This window comes from Rhodnius prolixus, unplaced genomic scaffold (assembly GCF_049639745.1).
Source record: "Rhodnius prolixus isolate KJV_2025 unplaced genomic scaffold, Rpr scaffold_3, whole genome shotgun sequence".
In the NCBI taxonomy this organism is placed as follows: domain Eukaryota; kingdom Metazoa; phylum Arthropoda; class Insecta; order Hemiptera; family Reduviidae; genus Rhodnius; species Rhodnius prolixus.
Genome location: NW_027411603.1, coordinates 38,308,496 through 38,336,057, shown reverse-complemented (window position 1 = coordinate 38,336,057; position 27,562 = coordinate 38,308,496). Strand labels below are relative to the sequence as shown.

At 35.9% G+C, this 27,562-nt stretch overlaps 1 protein-coding gene across 3 annotated transcripts in view; it reads left to right on the top strand.

Annotated features, from left to right (window-relative positions):
• Window positions 1–27,562, top strand: part of mnb (minibrain) — a 159,620-nt gene that overhangs the window by 45,123 nt on the left and 86,935 nt on the right. For 2 of the 3 annotated variants that reach the window (XM_074124784.1, XM_074124786.1), the window contains exon 2: window positions 13,498–13,548. The exons of the other annotated variant lie outside the window; for it this stretch is intronic. In XM_074124784.1, the coding sequence (XP_073980885.1) occupies window positions 13,498–13,548 (51 nt within the window). The remainder of the gene's footprint in view (window positions 1–13,497; window positions 13,549–27,562) is intronic. 3 annotated transcript variants of the gene reach the window in all.

The window sequence follows — 27,562 nt, the reverse complement described above, 5'->3', positions numbered from 1 at the left end:
TTTGTACCTTTTTCAGGGAATATTTATCAATTTAGCTTGGTTGTGGTGAGTGCTCTGTCGCCATACTTCCTTCTTCAGTTCATTTCATTGTACTAGAACATTGTAATGCTGTTCTGCTGAAAGGAACGCCCCCTTTCTGTTAAGTTTTATAAGATAAGTTAATTAAAAGTAGTGAACCACGCTCAGAGAGTGTCTTTTGAGGTATAGATTCTTCAATTATGTTTATTTCAATTAATTCCCCATTAAATAAATAAGACTTCTCCATCATTCCTGTTTATTGTTACAAATTATTCAATTATTATTTTCGCAAGGCTGCCATTGTTTTTTATCAAATCTGAATGCTGCTACTGCAAAGTTAGATAATCATTTTTCCCTGGGATTGGTGTTTAGTGGATGTATTTTGTGGGTTCGATTTCTGCCGGCAAAATGTGTCTGACAAATAACGTCTACCAATGTAAATTATTGTCTTTTTCTTGCTCCGTCTTTTTTTTTTGTAAACTGCCTTACACATTTGTTTTATGACGGATGAGTTAAATTTGTCCCTAAATCAGTAATAAATGTTGATTAGTGGTTTATATTGATTAGTTATTCTAGTTAATTAGGAGATAATAGAAAAACTAAAGTATTAAAATTATCTTAATAACTAATAACTTTGTAATTTGTGCTCTTATATTCTGCTGTAAGACGAATTCAATACTGAAATTTCATTTGAAATTCCGTGATTCAAATTATGGCAGTGATAGAACAATTCTAACTTTTTTCTTTCGCTAATTTTAATGTGCGTGTTTATTTGATAGAGTTAAAGAATAGTACATACGAGAGTCGTTTGAAAAGTCGGTGAAAAAATAAAAACTACTTAATTTTTTGGGGTAAATCTTTTTTATTTTTCAACATAGTCTCCTTTTAGGCTTATACACTTCGTCCAACGCTGCTCTAGTTTGTTGATCCCTTCCGAATAATAGGATTTGTCCAAGTCTGAAAAATAGCCATTCGTTTCTGCAATCACCTCCTCGTTTGAATAAAATCTTTTTCCCGCCAGCCATTTCTTCATATTGGGGAACAAATAGTAGTCCGAGGGAGCCAAGTCTGGAGAATAGGGGAGATGTGAAACGAGTTGGAACCCTATTTCCATTAATTTTGCGACCACAACTGCTGAGGTGTGAGCTGGTGCGTTGTCGTGATGGAAAAGGACTTTTTTGTGGGCCAATCGTGGGCGTTTTTCTTGCAGCTTGGTTTTCAAACGGTCCAATAACGATGAATAATATGCACCTGTAATAGTTTTACCCTTTTCCAGATAGTCGATGAGGATTATTCCTTGCGAATCCCAAAAGACAATCGCCATAATCTTTCCGGCCGAAGGAACGGTCTTCGCCTTTTTTGGCGCAGATTCCCCCTTGGTAACCCATTGTTTAGATTGTTTTTTGGTCTCAGGAGTGTAGTGATGTATCCATGTTTCATCCACAGTGACGAAACGACGCTTAAAGTCCTGCGGATTCTTCTGGAACAGCTGCAAACCGTCCTTGCAACACTTCACACGATTTCTTTTTTGGTGAAGCGTGAGCAATCGCGGCACCCATCTTGCGGATAGCTTTGTCATGTCCAAATGTTGATGCAAAATATTATGTACCCGTTCATTCGAGATGCCCACAGCACTAGCAATCTCACGCACCTTCACTCTTCTGTCATCCATCACCCTATCATGGATTTTATCAATGATTTCTGGAGTAGTAACCTCAACAGGGCGTCCAGAACGTTCAGCGTCACTTGTGCCCATATGGCCACTCCGAAAATTTTGAAACCACTTATAAACTGTTCTAATCGAAGGTGCAGAGTCACCATAATGTTTATCAAGCTTCTCTTTAGTCTCCTGAGGCGTTTTGCCTTTCATAAAGTAGTGTTTAATCAACACACGAAATTATTTTTCGTCCATTTTTTGAAAATCACTCGACTTCCTCGATTCAAACGAATGCCAAACACAAAGAAATAGACCGATCTGGCTGAAACTTGGTGTGTGTGTTCTTCCAAGAGATGCTACTAACTAAACATAACCTCGATACGCGCCAGTAGTGCTATCTCTCTGACTTTGCACGGACTTTTCAAACGACCCTCGTATTTATTGCTGTTTTGAAGACTTTATATACATCTTGTCATTATTTTAACAAAACAAAATGGCGCCACGGTAGAGACGAGCGGTTAAGAGGCGAGACCTGTAAAGCTAATATGCATTTTGTTGGTACTGGGGGGTTCGATTCCCGGTCTTAGGCTTTGGATTTTATTTAAAGGTTAATAAAAGAAATTTACGGCAAAATATGTTTGCTAGTCGCCTCCGTCCACGACACCTATTTTGGTAGTTAGGTGTAAAGCCTGCCTGAAAAAAAATAGGCAATTACTTTACTTTGCTTATGAATAAAATGGCCAGCATAAGAATCTGGGCATCAAATAAATTCTAAAAAAATATTCAATAAAAAATTTAGTGCATTAAAATTACTTAAATGAATTTTTATAAAATTTCAATTAAACACATGCTTTTTCTATCGTTTCTAAATGGCTGAAATTAAGAACTGAAGTGACTACTTGCTGATTTGGGTACCTTTTGTCATTTAATCTATCCTTACACTTACCATTTTAAACTGTATCTATTAAGAAGCTGTATAAGTAATGAACTTCTTCAAAAATAATTATGATTAACATAAATTCAGACTTAGATTAAATATTTAATCATTTTTTAATGCACTGCTGGAATTCTCAGATTTAAGAACCCTCCGAAATATTAATTTCTCAGAAAAAATGTTTCGAGAAATTTGTGAAGTAAAATTATAATGAGGCAATGACAATTTTCTTTGATTTTTTCTAACGTAATGAGAAGCTAATTATATGTTGGATCATTTTCCTTTGGTTCAACTTTTCTTGTAATAACGTAATAAATGTCGCAAATTTTTAATGGAAAATGGCAAATATTATTATTTTAAAAATAAGAACCTTTGAAATAAATTTTAAGAATCTATTTTCCCCTTTTTTTGTCCCTATTTCTGAAGCTGAGATTTTTAAGTAAAATCATGGGTGGAAAATCTTTCATCATTAATTAATTTATAAGTAAATAAAAAAAAACTATACGTCGAGATTTGGTAGTTCAGCGTGAATGATAGTGGTAAGAATAAGGAGATGACGGGGGCCCTTTCTTCGGTGCTGGAAAAGGAGCTAGTTGTTAGTGGAGGAATGAAAAGAGATTGTAGTCTTTGGGTAGTGCCTTATTCTTACGTGCCGCCCAGCTTCCGGCCAATGAAAGCTTCCGTCCGGGATCGCTTTCCAGGCCGGATGTCGCGGCACACCGGCTACATTGAGCGTCACTTTAGCCACAACTTGCCCTCTCTTCCCACCAAATAGAACATACTTTTCCATTCTCCCCACATGCCTCCTCTTCTCGACGAGTCCACCAATGAGTGCAGCAATCTACAAGCTACCAATGTATCATTTTTTAGACTGCCATTGTAATAGAATTTATCTTCATGTTTTTCCATGATACCACACCATTCATAGAACTACATGTTGATATTTGTACAATTGTTTTTTAATATTGTTAAGACTTAGTTAACGGTTATAATAATTTTTTTTTGAATTTAATTTAATCTTAGTTTACTTTATAAATCGATAATATTTTCGATTTAATTTGGGTATATTTTAAATAACAATGTTAAGAAGTAAATCGGGTCACATTTACTCGCATGCTCCTAATCAAAAGTTTTTATTATTATTCTTTAGGGATTTTAAATTTTACAATTTGTAACAAGGATCGTATTCGACCTTAAATAAATCACAAATACAATCAGAATTTATAACTTATTTTAGGTGATTAAAAATAAATAAATAAAAAAGAACAGATCTTAATTAGCTTTAAATCAAAATGGCACACGAAACTGTACAATAAAAATTATTAAACGCATTAGAAACAAAGAAAAATGATTAATTTCCATTACAGAACTAATAAATGTTATTAGTATCATACAAATTTTGTAGGCGCCACAGTAGCCGAGAGGTTTAAGGCGTGAGTCGCGAAGCTAAGAAGTGGGTGGTACACAGGGTTCGATTCCCTGCTTTATGCCTCTTAGATTTTTTATTTACGAGGGTCGTTTGAAAAGTCCGTGCAAAGTCAGAGAGATAGCACTACTGGCGCGTATCGACGTTATGTTTAGTTAGTAGCATCTCTTGGAAGAACACACACCAAGTTACAGCCAGATCGGTCTATTTCTTTGTGTTTGGCATTCGTTTGAATCGAGGAAGTCGAGTGATTTTCAAAAAATGGACGAAAAAGAATTTCGTGTGTTGATTAAACACTACTTTATGAAAGGCAAAACGCCTCAGGAGACTAAAGAGAAGCTTGATAAACATTATGGTGATCTCTGCACCTTCGATTAGAACAGTTTATAAGTGGTTTCAAAATTTTCGGAGTGGCCATATGGGCACAAGTGACGCTGAACGTTCTGGACGCCCTGTTGAGGTTACTACTCCAGAAATCATTGATAAAATCCATGATATGGTGATGGATGACAGAAGAGTGAAGGTGTGTGAGATTGCTAGTGCTGTGGGCATCTCGAATGAACGGGTACATAATATTTTGCATCAACATTTGGACATGACAAAGCTATCCGCAAGATGGGTGCCGCGATTGCTCACGCTTGACCAAAAACGAAATCGTGTGAAGTGTTGCAAGGACGGTTTGCAGCTGTTCCAGAAGAATCCGCAGGACTTTAAGCGTCGTTTCGTCACTGTGGATGAAACATGGATACATCACTACACTCCTGAGACCAAAGAACAATCTAAACAATGGGTTACCAAGGGGGAATCTGCGCCAAAAAAGGCGAAGACCGTTCCTTCGGCCGGAAAGATTATGGCGACTGTCTTTTGGGATTCGCAAGGAATAATCCTCATCGACTATCTGGAAAAGGGTAAAACTATTACAGGTGCATATTATTCATCGTTATTGGACCGTTTGAAAACCGAGCTGCAAGAAAAACGCCCACGATTGGCCCACAAAAAAATCCTTTTCCATCACGACAACGCACCAGCTCACACCTCAGCAGTTGTGGTCGCAAAATTAATGGAAATAGGGTTCCAACTCGTTTCACATCCCCCCTATTCTCCAGACTTGGCTCCCTCGGACTACTATTTGTTCCCCAATATGAAGAAATGGCTGGCGGGAAAAAGATTTTATTCAAACGAGGAGGTGATTGCAGAAACGAATGGCTATTTTTCAGACTTGGACAAATCCTATTATTCAGAAGGGATCAACAAACTAGAGCAGCGTTGGACGAAGTGTATAAGCCTAAAAGGAGACTATGTTGAAAAATAAAAAAGGTTTACCCCAAAAAATTAAGTAGTTTTTATTTTTGCACGGACTTTTCAAACGACCCTCGTAATTGCTTAATCTACGGCTGATTTGAGCTAATTTATTTATGGGTTTGTTTTAGTTTGTATATTCATGTATTGTTTTTGTGTGAAGCCCCAGTAAATGGCCTATTTATTTATGTTTACTTGTCGCTTCCGTCCACGACGCCTAATTTTGTAGTTGGGCGTATAAAGCCCTCCTGAAAATATATGGCACTACATTAGTTCTTTTTTCCATGCAAATTGTCGTTTTATTGTTTACGTCGAACTGAATCCTCTAAATTCGACACAGTTGTCTGTTTACTAATTGAAACCTCTCTTTTTATCGTTCTGTCTCTTTTTCTATGCGCGTGCGAGCAGCAAAACTAAAAAAAAATATGTCGCTAAAAGTTGAAGTTTTATATTTCTAGTCAATGGCAGATTTTCCATTTCTAAGAATAAAAAATAGAAATGGATACCATTCCATCGAGACAAGCACTGCCTGTACCCTCTGTAATTTGAACTGCAAAGAGAGCCTGGAGCACATCCTCTTGGTCTGTCCAATATATTCACCTTTTAGACAACATCATTTATCTAATTTTATATTCAATGTAGATAATTACACAAATTTGACTGCTATACTCTCAGTCTGCTCAATCCAACAGTTGAACAGTGTTTACCAATATATTATAGAAGTACTCAAGTTAAGATCTTTTATAATAAACGAATAATAGTACAATAATAATGATAATAATTGAAAATTTTGACTGAATCTTAATTACAACCGCTTAATTAAATCTAATTCAAAAGATAAATTAATTTATTAAACTTCTCCAATGTATACAGTCCGAATATGATGGTAATATTTTAAGTTTGGTCAGAATTTATTTGTATTTTATTTATTTTGTCATGTCAAGTCGTGCGCTAAGTATTTTATTATTATTTTTCTTAATTATTTAATTAATTATCATTTAATTTTTTTGTCATTAGATATTATTTATTTAATGCATAATTTATTTTTGTAATTGAGGAATAATTTTATTTTTTCACTACCAGATTGTTAATGGAATTTAACTCACTAACAGAACTCCCTGTAATATGTAAATACATAAAATACAGTATTTTTTTATCTATCTATCTATTTCTAGTCATTGTCACCATGAGATCTGGTAATAAATAAGCTTTTCTACAAAATCAACCGGCCGGAAAATACCACATTACTATACAAAATTTTTCCAATTTTTGAGGGATTGGCAAGATTATTTGGAAACAAGCTAAATTTTCTCTATATTTCGTATCATTACGCAAAAATAGTTGGCAATCAAGTACTCATTACAAATATCCAAATCGATAAAACGCTTCAACTACCTTTATGCCCTATTTTTCACTGTTTATCCATTTCTTTTCTTCTTTTTTTTTAAACCGTAAAAGCAAGCCTAATTGTTTATTAAATCAGTTCCAACTAAATGTTAATAATGCTTTAGGTTTATTGATGGTTCCTAGCATTTAGAATGAACTGAGATCTGTTTTAAAGTTAAAATTGCTTTCTAGGAAATCATTAATTTTTTGTTTGTTTTTTTAAAAAGTAGTCGCAGTATCGATCCTCGCGTAATAGTCGATCTTAAATTTCGATTGAAAAAGAAGTTTCGTATTAACTTATGAATTTCATCAGAATTTTTATTATTTCTAGCGATATACGTTTACAAGATCGATAAATTATTTCTTTGGATATTAAAAAAAATCCATTTCTCTGAAATGGAGATCATTATATATGTAGTGTATGCCACCATTATGCTGAGACCATAGTCATTTTGTAATGTTTAATGCAATATTTTCATATTTTGCGTATTCTATTTAAAAATAGCTTTGTGGTTTTGTCATTTTTTTTAATTTTTAACGCGTATCGGAAATTTCCTTCTCTTTGATTTCTTATTTTATTGATTTGTATTTCTACTTTTTATTTTAGATATGCTTCAAAACTCGTAGTTTGTGTTTTGTTTCTATTTGGTAGTCAATTACGCAATTTTGAGAAAGGAGTTTTTGTTTTAACCTGTTAAAATTGAAAGTCATGGTATTGGTTTAGAATAGGTCTGTTTATACGCAATTTAAATAGGATGAAAAAAATAACTACCAGTTTCAGTCATGATATACGATTTCGTGTGTTGATTAAACACTACTTTATGAAAGGCAAAACGCCTCAGGAGTCTAAAGAGAAGCTTGATAAACATTATGGTGACTCTGTACCTTCGATTAGAACAATTTATAAGTGGTTTCAAAATTTTCGGAGTGGCCATATGGGCACAAGTGACGCTGAACGTTCTGGACGCCCTGTTGAGGTTACTACTCCAGAAATCATTGATAAAATCCATGATATGGTGATGGATGACAGAAGAGTGAAGGTGCGTGAGATTGCTAGTGCTGTGGGCATCTCGAATGAACGGGTACATAATATTTTGCATCAACATTTGGACATGACAAAGCTATCCGCAAGCTGGGTGCCGCGATTGCTCACGCTTGACCAAAAACGAAATCGTGTGAAGTGTTGCAAGGACGGTTTGCAGCTGTTCCAGAAGAATCCGCAGGACTTTAAGCGTCGTTTCGTCACTGTGGATGAAACATGGATACATCACTACACTCCTGAAGACCAAAGAACAATCTAAACAATGGGTTACCAAGGGGGAATCTGCGCCAAAAAAGGCGAAGACCGTTCCTTCGGCCGGAAAGATTATGGCGACTGTCTTTTTGGATTCGCAAGGAATAATCCTCACCGACTATCTGGAAAAGGGTTAAACTATTACAGGTGCATATTATTAATCGTTATTGGACCGTTTGAAAACCGAGCTGCAAGAAAAACGCCCACGATTGGCCCACAAAAAAGTCCTTTTCCATCACGACAACGCACCAGCTCACACCTCAGCAGTTGTGGTCGCAAAATTAATGGAAATAGGGTTCCAACTCGTTTCACATCCCCCCTATTCTCCAGACTTGGCTCCCTCGGACTACTATTTGTTCCCCAATATGAAGAAATGGCTGGCGGGAAAAAGATTTTATTCAAAGGTGATTGTGAGGAGGTGATTGCAGAAACGAATGGCTATTTTTCATACTTGGACAAATCCTATTATTCGGAAGGGATCAACAAACTAGAGCAGCGTTGGACGAAGTGTTTAAGCCTAAAAGGAGACTATGTTGAAAAATAAAAAAGGTTTACCCCAAAAAATTAAGTAGTTTTTATTTTTGCACGGACTTTTCAAACGACCCTCGTATTTTTATTATGCCGAGCTTTAGACCTAGGGACTAGGTCATCTTCAGGGCTGTGGAACATATTTACAGTTTGTTAACAACACTTATATTCAAATGGATATGTATAATATAACGTAATTTACAAAATTATTTACCTAATTTGCAAATTAATATTTTACATCATTAAAGGGTTGGTGTGTCTTCTATCTTGTCTGTTCATGGACTATGTAATGTGTTTGGTTGTGAAAAAGTCAGTGTTACCAATTGTCACGTATTTTGTAGCAAGTTGGCATAATATTCTTGTAAATTTTCGTTACATTATACATATTCATTTTAATATAATTAATTGGTAATTTAATTGTTAACACACTGTAAACATGTTCCACAGCCCTGAAGATGACCTAGTCCCTAGGTCGAAAGCTCGGCATAATAAAAATATATCGTGACTGAAACTGGCAGTTATATTTTCATCCTATTGAAACTATGAATCAGTCACTAAAAATAATGAACAGTAAATACTTAATATAATTTTAAAATTCATTTTTATTAGGCGCCATCTTAGACCTTTCAAAATCCGTCAATCAAAGTGCACTGTACTGATTAACCTAGTAAGATGCTTTTAAATTGCAGTCGCTAATTTCAAATTCATTAAACCGAGTTATGAGCACTACTCTCTATCGTTGATTTCCAGGCTTCGTTTTTCTTTTTAAGAAAGTGATCACCTACATTTCAGCTGTCGATTCCCTAAAACTCACCGAGGATGTGGATAAAAAAGATCAGATCGCTTCTTTGCCTTAATTAATTTATCGATTGAAATCTACGGGGATATCCAACTCTTTGAACGAAACTTCATTGGCAGAGAAATTCATATTGTGTGTATATATATATTACCATTTGGAAGTTCTCGACAAATACTCGATATTTATAACTATTTTTTTTTATTATTTTCAAGCAATGCAAAATTGCGTTAATTTTCTAATTTTTCAAAAAAATTTAAATTTAAGCTGAAATGCAAATTGTTTTCCAATGACCTGTGAACTCTTGACATTTCATACTGACCTTGTACCTTGTTGAACAGGGATTGTTTGTCGAGTGGTATTATTCCAATTGTGCGGCGATACCTCCACATTCATTAGTTATTGAACGGTACGCTTTGCACATGCGGTCATATTAGTAAGCGTACGCTTTTATTAGGTGACGATAAATGCAGATCTCATCTATACAGTTTATATGCAATTTATTATTATACATAATTCTGTTATAATAACATATGTGTATAATATATAACTAATATTATAATCCTTCCTCCAAGATTATTATTACTTCGTACTTAACTTCTTGACAATCTGTGGTACCCACATTTGTGGACCAAAATGTCTACAACTACCCAGTTATGTTAGATCAGTAATTTTATTTAGCTGTTATACGAAACAGTCTTTACATTATCGACCAAAAGCTGTCAAATCTCTTGAAATATTCTACAAATAACTGCTTTACAATCCTTTGAACAGGACTGAGTCCTGAGGCTGGCAGAACGTATGAAAGCTTCGGGTGACCTTAGATGATGGTGCGCGTTAATTAAAAATATTGTTGTATTTAAAAAACAGTTCTTTCTTAGAGAACTCAATATTTACTAAATCTTGACCATTGTTCCTTGTTAACAATTATTGTTATATTAATTGTTTGGTTTATTAATTGAATTAAAAACATATTATTATTTTTAAACAGATATTTAGTTTAAATTTAAGCATTGACAGCTATACAAAAAGTATAATCACCGTATCTGATATCTGACAAACGACTAACATGGAACCCTCACACGAGACTCAAACGAATTAACCTGAGGTATAAAATGTTGAAAAGACTACTCGACAAACGTTCTAAACTGACCCTGACGAACAAACGAACACTATATGCAGCTCTACTTGCCCCAATATGGACGTACGGAATACAGCTCTACAGGAGCGCCAAAAAATCGAACATCAACAGACTTCAAACCTTACAATCAAAAATTCTAAGAACAATAGTTAACGGCTCCCTTCTACGTCTCCAATCATACTATACACTCTGATCTAAATATTCCTCTCGTTTCTGGAAATAGCCCCAATCTCGTTACACAAAACTCCAATCAACACCCTCTGATCCACAACACTTCCTTCAAATCCACTTATATGGACATATACAGGATGAACCAGTAAGTATTGTCAATAGGCCTACTGCGTGTAGTACATCTAAAGTGGAGTTCAATGACGTACTGGCTAACTTCATATTTTCCTCTGTTCTTGAGTGACGTCACTTTAAAGTTTTTGTCTAAAATCATTACTTTTTTCCAATAAAAATGTTATTACTCAGAAAGTTTTAGTCCGAATTCGAATCCGAAAAAAAAAATCTAAACTGAAATATTTGACAAAATGTTAGATTTTGAAACTAAGCAAATTAGCCTTCGATTATAAAAATAGCACTTGTTTAAAATATTTTCTAACATTTTGTCAAATATTTTCAGTTTAGATTTTTTTTTTTAATTTATTTTGTTATTTACAATCTGTATAATACACTATACAATAAGTAAATAGGGAGATTGAAGTATAGAGGCGTGAAAGGCAGGAGGAAAGAAACTGCCCAGCGGCAGCACTTTCTACAGGAGATTAATTTTAAGCCTTCAGACTGCGAGGAAGTCGCGGGGCCACTGGCGATTCAGTCGGCGAGGAGGATTGTTAGGAATGTCAGAGGAGGCGAGAGACTGTACTAGAGGATTGGAGCAAGTGGAGAGAGCACTATGGAATTTTTGATATTTAGTCTTGGCTAATTGGTGTACGAAAGGTATGTTGAGGTCGTTGTGTAGAGTGAGGTTAGTTACGTAGAAAGGAGCGTCAGCTATCTGTCGAAGTAGTTTTGATTGAAATGTCTGTACAGTCCGTATGTTTGTAGGTTTGGCTGATCCCCACAGCTCCAGTCCGTAAGTCCACATTGGTTTGATGATAGTACTGTATATTAATCGTTTGAGTTCAATAGGTAATTTGGAGCGTCGTCCAAGAAGTCTGTAAAGTAGTTTCGCACGTTTTGTCATTGCTTGTCTTTTAAGTCTAGTGTGTGGGTTCCACGTGAGTCGCTTGTCTATGTAGAGCCCAAGGTAGCGCACCAGATCTGTATAAGGAAGAGGATTGCTGTTGAAGAGAACAGGTGGACAGGAGCCCCGCCGGAGAGTAAACGTGGCGTGCTGGCATTTCTGTGAGTTCATTTTAATCCGCCACTTTTTGGCCCAGAATTCTATTTTATATAAGTGTGTCTGTAATTATGTCAGGAAGAGGAGGAAACGGCCTCTCACCTGTTGTTCGATTGCGTTGCAATCGAAAGTTTGCGCTATGAAACCTTTGGAACGTTGAGGCCGAAGGAGATAGTAGCGCAAAAACAACTAGTAGGGAAAGTCCTTGACCTCTTTAGGAGGGGAGGGTTCGCCTACTAGAACTAAGAAGGGACTGGCACAATAAGTCTTCTGTGGCTGCGGTGCCTTGGGGTATAGGTCCCGTCCCATCTACCATCTATCTATCTACCTAGACAACCATGGTTTAAGGGAACTGTCACTAATAAATGGGTTGTTACGACAATAAGCAGGCTGAGAGCGAACCACGCGGTGTGCGGATCGTATCTACACAGGATCAACAAAAGGTCCTCTCCTCTTTGCGTAGATTGCAATGAGGAGGAGGATTTCAAACATGTAATAATGATACGTCCACGTCATGTGGTAGAAAGGAAACGAATGTTTGACGATATATACAGGTATTTAGATGCACCATTTCGCTACGAAGACATTATATTCTCCACCAACATTTATGTGCTTAAGTCGATAGCAGAGCTAGCAATGAAATATGAATGTATTTAAAAGCTATAGCCGAATTAGAATGAATGGAAGAAAATGCTTAAAGAAGGATTACGTGATTTTAATTTTGGTTAAGCTATAAGGATGGCAGGAGCACAGAGTGCTGCTCCATCCATTAGCAGTAGTTTATGTAAATAGCAGTATATAGTAGAATGATGAATGTGTGAAGCGAATGTATTTGTAGGTAAGAATGGAGAGTGAGTGATATTCTAGTGATAAGCACCTAGACGATGCTGGCTGTATGGCGGAAGCCAATGCCAAAAAAAAAAAATTATCTTTTCAGTACATTGCTACATCCGGCTTCAAAATTTTTTGACCGCTCTCTTTCCGTCACATCCGTTCGACTTACGTACCTAAAAGAAATTGTGATTCCTGTAATGTTGGGTTCTTAAAATAGACTTTCTTGCTGGAAACAAGACAAGACTCTACAAATTATTACAATTAAATCATCATTGAATTATTGGTTAAAATGTGCAAACGTAGTGTGCAAAAGATAGTTTTGTCAAAAGAACAAACGAAATCTTCTTCAAATTTAAGGTGGACTTAATTATTAAATTTGATTCATTGTCGCCATCTTTCTTTAATGGGCTGCTGGGTTTCAGCGCAGATCGTTTAGCCGCAAAATTAGCGTTTCCAGGGGGCACGACGAGGACGCGTACTGGGCCCGACTATCTACAAGCACACCTCCACAAGATAGGTATTAGGGAACTCGCCGATTTGCCCATTGTGCAATGACGGCCTAATGATTTTTAACCATTTGAACGAGTGCCCGGCACTGCAGGGCATGAATACGCCATATGAAAGATATTGGGCTGCCAGACAGAAAATGGCTTAACGCCTTTGTCGCGGGATAAGGGGGAAAAAAAAATTATTAATTTTGAAAACAGATACAATTGTCGCTCTTTTACTCTTTTTTGTTTTTTGAAAATATTTTTTTATTTTAATTTTAATAATTTTTTTCTTTTTGTTTATTTCTTTATTTTGTCTTTTCATTTAATTAAATTGGCCCATGTTTGCAGATGTATCTTCAAGGAGTGATTTCTTATCGGTTCGCACTAAGGAAGAGCAAGGTAGTGTTTTCTATTCATTTTATTAATTTCAATTGGTGTCGGGCTTTTGTCCACTTAATTATGTTCTTATTGTTTCAAATTAAATGTGCGTCTATGTTTACACTTTTATTGTGATTAATTAATGCATAATGAATTGTAAATAATCACTGCTAGCTTAAGTTTATTTATTATGAATAACATTATATGATTTTGATGTAGTTATAATTTTTATTTTTTTTCTTTGCTTTGAATTAATTTATTTTCCATTCTAACGTAATTGTTTTTCTAGAATTTAATTATAAATCTCTTTCTCTGTAATCAAGAAATTATAGGTTATCATATTTTATTAAAACTGTCCGGTAGGACCGTTGTACGAGGGTCGATTGAAAAGTCCGTGCAAAAATAAAAACTACTTAATTTTTTGGGGTAAACCTTTTTTATTTTTCAACATAGTCTCCTTTTAGGCTTATACACTTCGTCCAACGCTGCTCTAGTTTGTTGATCCTTTCCGAATAATAGGATTTGTCCAAGTCAGAAAAATGGCCATTCGTTTCTGCAATCACCTCCTCGTTTGAATAAAATCTTTTTCCCGCCAGCCATTTCTTCATATTGGGGAAGAAATAGTAGTCCGAGGGAGCCAAGTCTGGAGAATAGGGGGGATGTGAAACGAGTTGGAACCCTATTTCCATTAATTTTGCGACCACAACTGCTGAGGTGTGAGCTGGTGCGTTGTCTTGATGGAAAAAGGACTTTTTTGTGGGCCAATCGTGGGCGTTTTTCTTGCAGCTCGGTTTTCAAACGGTCCAATAACGATGAATAATATGCACCTGTAATAGTTTTACCCTTTTCCAGATAGTCGATGAGGATTATTCCTTGCGAATCCCAAAAGACAGTCACCATAATCTTTCCGGCCGAAGGAGAACGGTCTTCGCCTTTTTTTTGGCGCAGATACCCCCTTGGTAACCCATTGTTTAGATTGTTCTTTGGTCTCAGGAGTGTAGTGATGTATCCATGTTTCATCCACAGTGACGAAACGACGCTTAAAGTCCTGCGGATTCTTCTGGAACAGCTGCAAACCGTCCTTGCAACACTTCACACGATTTCGTTTTTGGTCAAGCGTGAGCAATCGCGGCACCCATCTTGCGGGATAGCTTTGTCATGTCCAAATTTTGGTGCAAAATATTATGTACCCATTCATTCGAGATGCCCACAGCACTAGCAATCTCACGCACCTTCACTCTTCTGTCATTCATCACCATATCATGGATTTTATCAATGATTTCTGGAGTAGTAACCTCAACAGGTATTCCAGAACGTTCAGCGTCACTTGTGCCCATATGGCCACTCCGAAAACTTTGAAACCACTTATAAACTGTTTTAATCGAAGGTGCAGAGTCACCATAATGTTTATCAAGCTTCTCTTTAGTCTCCTGAGTCGTTTTGCCTTTCATAAAGTAGTGTTTAATCAACACACGAAATTCTTTTTCGTCCATTTTTTGAAAATCACTCGACTTCCTCGATTCAAACGAATGCCAAACACAAAGAAATAGACCGATCTGGCTGAAACTTGGTGTGTGTTCTTCCAAGAGATGCTACTAACTAAACATAACCTCGATACGCGCCAGTGGTGCTATCTCTCTGACTTTGCACGCACTTTTCAAACGACCCTCGTAAGTGTGGAAATTCGGTAGGAATCTATTTTAACCACTAACAATAAAAAATGTTTATAAAGTGGTTATTTTGGAACATTTAATTGGGCTAGCAGCGCTGTAGCTTACAATAGATTTCAACCCTTGTTTTCTCCCACCCGTTTAAGACCGGTTTCAATCATTAGAGGTTGTGAGTCAGCTAGTTTTAACATGTGACAGATACATTAAAAGTGAATGAAAAATTCACTATACCTTATTGATGAATCAGTATATGATAATGAATGAAAATACGAAACTGGTCACAAACAAATAGAACAATCGTCGTATGGCGGATAAAATCTTTCGATAATTTTTTTTATCTGACAAAAAGAGTAATTTTTTTTTTTTAAATAAATAGATAGTTCTTTTTAATATTACTTTACTATAAAGTTCTCATTTTAAACATTAAATAAAATTCAAGGTCTAGAGACCGGGAATCGAACCCACTAACCCTCGATAGTAAAGTAATCGCCTATTTTTTCAGGCGGGGCTTAACGTCCAACTACCATTTGCTAGGTGTCGTGGCCGGAGGCGAATAGCAAACGTACTTTACTATTTCTCATTTAAACATTAAATAAAATCCAAGGCCTATAGACCGGGAATCGAACCCAGTACCACAATGCATATTAGCTTTGCAGGTCTCACCTCTTAACCCGCTCGGCTACCGTGGCACCTAATATTTATATTTTGAGCCTAATAATAAAAAAACAGTAATTTGTCATTGAAAATGACTTGTTTTTCAAAATATTCTCCTTTATGATCTATACACTTCTGCATGCGTTCGAACCACTTGTCAAAGCATTTTCTCCATTCCGCTTGAGACACCTCCAAAACATGGTTTTCTGAATGCATCAACGGCTTCTTCTGTTCTGCCGACGAAAACCGTTGTCCACGTAATTGATTCTTGAAGTTCGGAAAGAAAAAGATGTCATTTGGTGCCAAATCAGGACTGTACGGCGGATGACCCATTAATTCGATTTTTTTGAGTGCTCAAATAGTAGGTTGTTAGACGAGATGTGTGTGACAGCTGGCATTGTCTTGATGAAGAATGATCCGACGGCGCTTGTTTGTTTTCCTTATTTCATCGAAGACTTCCGGCAAACAAATGGTTGGGTACCATTCAGAATTGACCGTTCTACGTTCCACTAAAGGCACTGTTGCTACATGACCAGTTTTTCCGAAAAAAACAGGCGACCATTTGTTTCGAAGTGCTTCGAGCGCGAACAACTTTTGTTGAATTTGGTTCATCTTGAAACACCCATACAGTCGACTGCTGTTTAGTTTCCGCATAAATCCATGATTCGTCACCTGTTACAATCTTATATACGTCTTTTGAAGCACTGCCATTGTATTTCTTAAGCATTTGTTTGCACGAGCATCTTTTTGAGATTTTGTCAGATTATGGTGAGATCCAACGAGAACAAACCTTTTTCACGGCTAAATGATCATGTAATATTTTATGTATGCTGGTGGAACTAATGCCTAAGGTTGCCTCAATCTTACAGTATGTCACATGACGATCTTGCATTATTAGTTTTTTCACAGCATCAATGTTTTCTGACACAACAAACTGATTTTGGACGACCTTCACGACTTTCTTCGGTGAGCGAACGACGACCACGATTGAATTCGTTATACCAGCGTTTCACAGTGGCAAAGGATGGGGCTTTATCGCCAAAAGTAGAAAGAAAAGTTGATCGATGCACTCCTGTCATGATAATCCACGTCGAAAGTCGTAATAAATCATTGCACGAAAATTTTCACGAGTTAATTCCCATTTTTTCGCTGAGACACAATTTTCAAGTGAGTGTAAACAACACAAATCACGGCTCAAATAACAAAACGTTCTGAAGAAGGTTATGGTCAAAAATGTAAAAACTTTCAAGTGGAAACGTCAGATAGCACCTGACAACACTCAGTGTTGCCAAGGCTCAGAATATAAAGTAGTGCCCCTCATATTTAATTCCTAAATATTTTTAATAGTATGCATCGTATATTGTATTCTTCCTCACAATTTAAACGATATTTTTAATTTATAAACCACTATTATCTTACAGTAATGCTGTAATTCTAATGTCCGTCCCACTTATTGACGTATGATTTTTAAATTAAAAAGGACAATTGAATAAGATGTTTTAATATTTAATCAATATAAATGTCTCTATTTAATTAAAACTATTCTTTTTAAAAATAATTATTCCTTTAAATATTAAACTATGACTGGAGCTGAGATATCTTGGGTTAAAAATCATTGAATAAATGGCTGAAATTCATTAATAGTTAATTAATCAGCCAACTGCAGTTCTTGTAGCTAGATATTAAAAATGCAACTCTAGTTTCTTGTTAAAAAAATAGTCCAAAGTATCTCTATTTCTTTAAAATCTCCAGTCTACTTGGTATGTTCTATTTTCAACATTGCTAAATTAGAACTTTCTATACAATGGCATAATAATAGCTACATTTCTTCTGTCTTTCATTATAACTCTCAGTATTGTGCGAAATTTATAATAAAATTTACTGTTTTTTAAAAATATATTTTTCAATCGTGCGTAATTTTGAGGTTTCATTGTTATTATTATTTTGTTTTTCTTTAGAAGTAGGTAAATTATTGACATTTTGGTGTAACCAGGGGCGGAGCCCCGTCCGCAGAAATGGAAAATAACAACAAAAATTAAGGCGCTTAAATATTTGAGGTTATTCGCGCCCGGAGCTTTTTTTTTGATGTCTATTATCAGACAGTGAGCTTTAAGAATCTTCTAGGAAGAGAAAAATCTAAGGGCCAGCAGTTGGATTCGAACCCAGGATCTTCGCATTGCTATCCAGTATGCGCTAACCACAGAGATAATCCCTTCCCTAGCAATTATAACTTATACAAGAATTAAATGATTGTGCGAAATGTATAATACAATTTTTTTTTTAAATGTATTTTTCAATTGTGCGTAATTATTATTTTGTTTAAATGACTTAAGGCGCGATAACATCTAAGGTTATTGGCGCCGGAGCTTTTTTCAGTGCACCCGGGACCTCCGCGTGGGAATCCATTTAATCCATTACTAATCCCTTTCCCTTATTTTTTTTACTTTTTTTTTGCGCATCAATAGCTGAGATCATTAGCGCCCGGAGCTTTTTCCAGTGCACTGCCGGCCTCCGGACAGTGTTCTCTCGTTACAGACAACACTGTCCATCACCGGACAGTGAGCTGTAAGAAGCTCCTAGGAAGAGAAAATCTAAGGGTCAGCTGCTGGATTCGAACCCGGGACCTCCGCGTGGGAGTCCAGTATGCTAACCTCATAGCTAATCCCTTCCCTCCTTTCCCTTATTATTATTATTATTATTTTTTTTTTTTTTTTTTTTTTTTTGGCCCATCAACAGCTGAGGTTATTAGCGCCCGGAGCTTTTTCCAGTGCACTGCCGGCCTCCGGACAGTGTTCTCTCGTTACAGACAACACTGTCCATCATCGGACAGTTAGCTGTAAGAAGCTCCTAGGAAGAGAAAATCTAAGGGTCAGCTGCTGGATTCGAACCCGGGACCTCCGCGTGGGAGTCCAGTATGCTAACCTCATAGCTAATCCCCCCTTCCCTTCCTTATTATTATTATTGTTATTATTTTTTTTACAAGATAATTTTTTTAAAATGTACTTCAAACATATTTTTAGTCGCTTTTTGAGGAATTCGTCCCTCTATGTTAAAAGTCTATTTACAAATATCCCTGGCGATTTAAGTACTCAGGACCTACGAGGTGTGGCTATTAAATAACGAGACTATTGCTGTAAAACATTTTATTTTAAATTTATACATATTTAGTTATTATCACCTTCAATATACACCTCTCCCCTATCCCTACAACGCTCCATGCGAATTTACCATTGTTCGAAACAGTGCTGGAAGTCTTTTTCTGTGAGCTCCTTCTTTCACAGCTTCAACGGACCGAAATCGTGTTTTTTTTAATGCAGATTTAACTTTGGGGAACAGATAAAAGTCACATGGGGGCCAGGTCAGGCGAATAAGGCGGATGGCCTAAAACGGGGATGTTGTACTTGGTTAGAAACGTCTTGACAGACAATGCAGTGTGAGCCGGCGCGTTGTCTTGATGGAGAACCTGTGAATTGTTCTTCCACAAATCGGTTCGTTTATTCCTTACTCTTTCACAGAGTTAAGCAAGCACCTCACAGTAGTAATGTTGATTAATTATAATCGATATTTCCATCCGTTTAGGACGTGGAAGGGCGACCCGGGCGGTCATCATCTCCGACGTCTTCTCGGCCATCTTGGAAACGCTTGAACCATTCAAAAAAACAAATGTTTCAAAAGAAACATTCATCGCCATAAACTTTTTTAATAAAAGATAAGTTTTATGAGAAATTTCACGACAATTCGTTGCTCTACTACATGTGTAGTATCATGTTTTCGGCACCTCTTACACTAACGACAGTTCCGGTCAGGACAGATTTCTCTACAAACACGTGAGACGCTGCAATCGAAAGAGAAGGCTTTTACGCTGCACAGCTGTCGGTAGTTATGATTTGGCGCGTGCATAGTTCTTCTGTAGCAGCATCAGTCTCGTTATTTAATAATGCAGCATACCTCGTATTTTAGTAGTGCTCTCTATAAGAAGCACACATGGTTTTTAGCGCTGAACTTAGGGCCAGTTTTAACCAGACCTGTAGAGTCGATTTAACATCATCTTAGCTTTATGTAGGAGAGTGGTGTGTCGACAGATTCCACAGCAAGAAGACAGTTTCATTTTTTTTTTTACTTATGTAAATCTATTTGTTGAGTAAAAAGTAAAAGTAATGCCGCTAATATTGGGCGGGCTTTGCGACCAACTACCAAATGTGGTGTCGCGCGGCTACAGGCGGATAAGAAAGATACTTTATTATTAAATTTTAACCATTAAATAAAATCTTCAAAGGTCTAGACAGGGGATCGAACCCCACTATAACCAACAATACATCCTAGTTTTGCGGGTTTAGTCTCTTAACCACACGGCTACAGTGGCGCCTCATTTAAACGTAGTATTCTGATTACACTAGTTTTGGTTTACAATTTTTTGAGAAATTTTTATAGAAAATTTTTTCATTTTTCTCAGATTTTTTTCGAAAATGCATGTGAAGAATTTTTCATACAGTTGGTTGTTTAATACTTAATAATTAAACAGTTTTTTTTAGTAATTTATTATAATAGTTTTTATGTAAACAGTCTTCGGCGTTCTCGAAGGCTTCCTAGAGGCACTTGGAATTGAAAGTCCAACGCTACTAACAGCCTAATCCATTCTCATATAGTAGAGACATTTCAAATACAATTTTTTTCATAATTAAAATAATTTATTAAATTTTTTATGAAACTAATAACTATATATTTAACATAATAGGACAAAAAAAAGGTCATCAATTTCAAAAAATATATAATTAGAAAGAAAAATTATGGTAATTCAACATATTTACATATTTTATTACACTTGTATTATTTATTAATATTAAATACATAATTAGTTTTAGGTGTTTATTATAGGAACAAAATATTTAATGATTATAATGAACCCAATTTATGGTTTTTACTTCACTCCCTTCTCTGGTGGTTGATTTGATGGTTCGTTCAGGATTTGGGTCTTATTTTGTTTGCTATTCACGTGTGGCTTTTCCTGGTTCTTACCTCCCAATTAAATATAAGTGCTAAATGTGGTGAAAAAGTGGTTTAAATTTATGGAAATTTCCCCCCAGAACTCAAGGAAATATTACGCCATCTTATTAAAACTAAAAACCTTAGATGGAGAGAATTCTATGTAGCAACTATACTTTTTACGAGGGTCGTTTGAAAAGTCCGTGCAAAGTCAGAGAGATAGCACTACTGGCGCGTATCGAGGTTATGTTTAGTTAGTAGCATCTCTTGGAAGAACACACACCAAGTTTCAGCCAGATCGGTCTATTTCTTTGTGTTTGGCATTCGTTTGAATCGAGGAAGTCGAGTGATTTTCAAAAAATGGACGAAAAAGAATTTCATGTGTTGATTAAACACTACTTTATGAAAGGCAAAACGCCTCAGGAGACTAAAGAGAAGCTTGATAAACATTATGGTGACTCTGCACCTTTGATTAGAACAGTTTATAAGTGGTTTCAAAATTTTCGGAGTGGCCATATGGGCACAAGTGACGCTGAACGTTCTGGACGCCCTGTTGAGGTTACTACTCCAGAAATCATTGATAAAATCCATGATATGGTGATGGATGACAGAAGAGTGAAGGTGCGTGAGATTGCTAGTGCTGTGGGCATCTCGAATGAACGGGTACATAATATTTTGCATCAACATTTGGACATGACAAAGCTATCCGCAAGATGGGTGCCGCGATTGCTCACGATTGACCAAAAACGAAATCGTGTGAAGTGTTGCAAGGACGGTTTGCAGCTGTTCCAGAAGAATCCGCAGGACTTTAAGCGTCGTTTCGTCACTGTGGATGAAATATGGATACATCACTACACTCCTGAGACCAAAGAACAATCTAAACAATGGGTTACCAAGGGGGAATCTGCGCCAAAAAAGGCGAAGACCGTTCCTTCGGCCGGAAAGATTATGGCGACTGTCTTTTGGGATTCGCAAGGAATAATCCTCATCGACTATCTGGAAAAGGGTAAAACTATTACAGGTGCATATTATTCATCGTTATTGGACCGTTTGAAAACCGAGCTGCAAGAAAAACGCCCACGATTGGCCCACAAAAAAGTCCTTTTCCACCACGACAACGCACCAGCTCACACCTCAGCAGTTGTGGTCGCAAAATTAATGGAAATAGGGTTCCAACTCGTTTCACATCCCCCCTATTCTCCAGACTTGGCTCCCTCGGACTACTATTTCTTCCCCAATATGAAGAAATGGCTGGCGGGAAAAAGATTTTATTCAAACGAGGAGGTGATTGCAGAAACGAATGGCTATTTTTCAGACTTGGACAAATCCTATTATTCGGAAGGGATCAACAAACTAGACGAAGTGTATAAGCCTAAAAGGAGACTATGTTGAAAAATAAAAAAGGTTTACCCTAAAAAATTAAGTAGTTTTTATTTTTTCACGGACTTTTCAAACGACCCTCGTACGTACAATAATAAAACTATCGAGGCTCTAAAAATTAAATATTTGTCGGTTCTTTGTTATGAATTAGGCTTCGAGTTTGGAACTCGTCTCCTTACACTATCTAGTTGCCTTGAGGCTACACCTCTCCCCTCTCCTGTAGAAAAAAAAACTAGTTCTTAGACAAGTTCACGGCTATCAGCCTGTTTATTTGGGACTCTGAATATTTATTTAGTATTTTTATTACAATATTTTATTGAATGAAAATACTGGTGTCCATTATTTCTTTGTAAGTTCTTGTTTACCTTCAGGAATGTGAGACTATTAAAATAATATCTGTTTATTATATATGAGTGTTATATAATTTTATTGGATCGTTCATGTTAATAAAAGTTTGTATATCTGTTTGGTTTGATGTTAGTTGTTGCGGTGACCGTTGGATAGTTGGGGTCCTCTCATGTTCTTGCTACAAGGTGGTGGTAGGCTCCACATTCCGGACGTTCCAGCAAGGACTTTGCACTCTCCTTCTCATAATACTACTTCTTCTTTTGCAGCTCCATCCACTTCTTTACCTCTTATCATACCCAGTCTCCCATATCTTTACTCTTCTTCTCTTGCGCACTAATCCTTTCTATTCACTCCATCATACCATACTGAACTGTATTGCTAGATATCATCCGCTTACCTTTTATTCTATTTTTTAGCTGTTTATTTTCTTTAAAAGTTTGCCACGATAATTTCATTATAATTCTTTAGAATAAATTAATTAACCATTAATTAACTCCACCAAAAGATTATATCTTCTATTAATTTAAATTCAGTTGTAATTAATTTCTAATTCCAGATAACAAGATGAAGCAAATTTTTCATAAATCACAATTTCTATCCTCACTTTCACTGATACGCATGCCTCCCCAAAATTTTGTTGTTCTGGGGCAGTACACTTTTTAATGGTGTTTAGGTTTCGCCCAATTGCACAGTGTCCATTAATCTTTCAATTAATGGCTATAAAGTTCTTTTCATACAAATTAAAAACATCCTTACTAATGTACAATTTATTTTAGTTGAACTTGTACTGTAAAATGGATGTGGCTAAATCTAGCTAAGAAATGTGAATCCGAAAAAGAAAAGAAACCTAAGCGACTTCGGGTACATCGGAGAATAAGTCGAAAATACAAGAAAAGAGCCAGATTCGTCCATAAAAAAAGAACATACAATGAATCATTTCTGCAATACGGGTTTACTTTTAATAATTATGACGATAAACAGCAACCGCTTTGTTTAATCTTCAACCAAACTTTGGCTGATGAAAGCGATGAAGCCCACAAAATTAAAAAGGCATTTCGAAACGAAGCATCATCCTACCCTCTCAAATAAAACAGTCGAATAATTTGAAAGGCTTTTGAGAGATTAAAGAAAAAATATTAATAATAAAACTAAGCTTTGATAAATATGCTACGTTCTAGGAAAAATACTGATTAGCATGAAAAATTAAATACCTTTTTCCTGAAAAAACTATTCAAACTGCCTTTGAACACCCCGCATTATGTTTTATATACGGAAACAAGCTCAAACCCTCTGTTTTTATTTACGTTTAACTTGCACTACAAATATGTTCAAAAAGTATTGTCAATGCCGGACCAACGCCTCCCTAGAATTTTAGCCAATACAATTATTAGTAAGAAATTATATTGGTTTAAAGAATACACGGATCTGTGCAGTAGATATAGCTCTTCAGATCAAGTAATTACGGGCAACTACGAGGGCTCAGCAGACAATTTGTTAAGCGCTATTCAGATAGAGTTTAAAAGTAATTTAGTTAATGGTATGAAAAATTCAAGATTCCATAAGTTGTACAAGGAATTAAATTTAGAACTTGCGTCTGATAATTATGTTAATGATAGTAACGCAATTGGTCTGATTAGTACCATCATGAAATTGAGGGGCCAGCTACTTAAATTGAATTTTCATGTGAGTAGGGGTGAAAGTCAGTACAGGTGCGCACTATGTAATACTGGCGATGTAGAAAATGTGGTACATTTTGTGGGTCTGTGCCCTGTATTACAGGAATGGCGATTAAGATGGCTCGGTGAACGGTTTGTCCCCTTACAAGAAGTAATAAATTATTTAAATGGTCTTTATGGATGGGAAAAACTTTATAAATATACTGTCTCTGCTTTGAAATACAGGTCATTTTTAATTAATGAGTTTAATTATTAGGCTGGTGATTTATGAATCTGCCCTTAAAATCATATATTATAATCAGTTATTATTAAATGAGGAAAAAGTCTTGATTTCTCTATGTATTTTGTTCTTGTTTAGATTATTTTTATTGTATATTCCTAATTTAGAAGTGTTTATTTTAATTTAGTACAGAGCATAAGTTTTGTTTATCGATGGTCAACTTGGCGGACGGACCTTGGTCCATGCCTATGTTGTGTAATGTCTTGTTTATGTGAATTTTGTAAATATGAAATCAATAAAACACACTATATTATTATTACTGATTAGCATGATTTTTAACAAAGAAAGCGAAAAAAATCTCCTACAATTGGTGAGAAACTTGTATAGCTCGTAGCAGTTAAAAGTTACTGAGTTGATTCATGGAAAAAAGTGTGCAGATGAACTGCATTCAAACTCCATTATCAAATGGTACAGTTTGTAAAAGTATTAAAGGAATTGTTGAGGACTTTGTTTCAACAATTAGTGGAAAGAAATAAAAAAAAACTCAAAATTTGCCATACAGCTTGAAGAGTCTACAGACATTCAAGATTCAGCTCTTAAAAAGGGGTCGCGGTCTCTAAAAGTTGAAGAAGCCCTAGTGCTGCACGAGACCGAGACGAGGCGAGACTTTATGCAGTCTCGATCTCGGTTTTTGAATTTTTGTTTAAGTATTAAAAGTGGTTTGCTATTAATAATCTTTTCAGAAAATGTTATTATTTTTTAATAATTATTTTAATTTATATATTGGTAATGAAAATGTGTGTAAAAGAAGACAACTACTTACTCGTACACTTCAATGCATCATATATTACTATTACTGTTATATATCTTTATATAATTTCAAAAAGATGTTAAAAACGCGCCAAATGAAAGACCCAAATAACATATCTGCCTGCTATAACAAGTCGATTCGTGAAATATAAAATACACCTCCCAACAAACTTCCCGCTCCATTAGTTATGGCTGTTGGTGAAGATAAAGAATCTGGTGATTCACCTTTTGACGACGACGACGACGACTGCATCAATATTTTTGCACTATTTGCTCAAAAATCAGCAAGTATCACCGAAGCATGGAAGACAGAAATAATTACACCAAATTAGACCAAGCACCAGTAGACGTTGACATTTTAGAATGGTGGAAAACACTTGAGAATTCCTTCAAAAATTTGTCTAGAATGGCAAAAGATATTTTTAGTATCTGTGCAACTTCAGTGCCATCGGAAAGATTATTTTCGCAAGCTGCGATGATGATGACCAATAGAAGATCTTCTCTAACTTCTGACTCAGTAAAAGCTCTTTTATGTATCAATGCTTGGGCAAAGTGTATCTTAAAAACGAAAATTTGTGGCAATATTTTTTAGATGCATAGATAGTCTTTTTTTTCAAATTCATTAATTCTAAAATTCTAAAATATAATTCAAATAATATCTAAGTTCAAAGTATTAGATTATTAATAGTGAAATTTATGAAATTGAATGAATGAATGATATGAATAGTGAAATTTAGTGAATTTATGTAAAAATTAGGTAATTCGAAGGGGGCCGCCACGGTAACCGAGCGGTGCGAGACCTGCGAAGATAATGTGTATTGTGGTACTGGGTTCTATTCCCGGTCTTAGGCCTTAGATTTTATTTAATGGTTAATATGAGAAATTTACAGTAAAGTATGTTTGCTAGTCGCCTCCGTCCGCGACACCTAATTGGTAGTTGGACGTAAAACCCCGCCTGAAAAAATAGGCGATTACTTTACTTTGCTTACTTTACTTATGTAATTCGAAGTCAAATAGTTGTAGTAATATTGAACATATATAATAAAATCGTATCTTTTAATAATTAACTCAATACCCGTAAGGATTATTTATTAATAAGAACACAATTTTATAATTTTGTAGCTAAAAATTAATATTTGAAAAACCGAGACGAGACCGAGATTTCTCGACGAGATATATATCATGTCTCGATCTCGGTCTCGGTCTCGGTTGCTCAAGTCTCGTCTCGGTCTCGGTCTCGGTACCGAAACCGAGACCGAGATTTGTCTCGTTTCTCGTGCAGCACTAAGAAGCCCTGATCTAGGATTTGGTAGTCAGAACTTGCTAGTCAGAAATCTTTGTCTTAGACCATTCCTCGATTGAAATTTAGCAAGCTGTCCTTAAGAAAACTCTTGTTATCCAGATGTTATCTATCTATTGCTAGGCTATTTATATATTCTACAACTGTACATGAAGGCTCCATAACTATAGTAGTAGAGTCGCCTTCGGATTAATTGAATGGGTGGTGTACATTGGGTTGCTCTTAGCATCTTCTGCTTTTCTCCTAAATTATTCTCAGTTCAGACAATCTTAGATTTGCGGTACCTTCTTTGAAAAAAAAAAAAAAATTAAAAACGGTGTTCATCTCCGGTAGAATGTGATATAAGATATTGATGCTCTTTAATATATTCATTATTAAGTTGTGAAATTTTAAAATTCGTGTTTATGTTTTGATCATCCAACTCGACACCCAGGATCATTTCTTATTTTGGGCCACATCTGTTCGCTTTTGAGGCATAATGGTCCTATCTCTGCGTTTCTTATTAAGAGGTTATATGTTGAGTGCTTGTTGTCATATCGTTGCAGCCCACTGGACACGAACCATTGAAACCTCGGGTAAGGCTATGGAGCTTTATTCTGCCTAATACCTAGCAACTCTTTGTAGAATGAAGTTCTATTTGATTTTGCTTTCGGTTTTATTATGTTTTTTTAAAAAAGAAAAAAATTGGGGCAAGTTCTGATAGTTTTGGCTTCAGATTCGTGCTAAATATAGAGTTTAGAGGATTATGTGCTAAAAAAAATATTAAAGAACATGAAACATTTGGAACTACGAGGGTCGTTTGAAAAGTCCGTGCAAAAATAAAAACTACTTAATTTTTTGGGGCAAACCTTTTTTATTTTTCAACATACTCTCCTTTTAGGCTTATACACTTCGTCCAACGCTGCTCTAGTTTGTTGATCCCTTCCGAATAATAGGATTTGTCCAAGTATGAAAAATAGCCATTCGTTTCTGTAATCACCTCCTCGTTTGAATA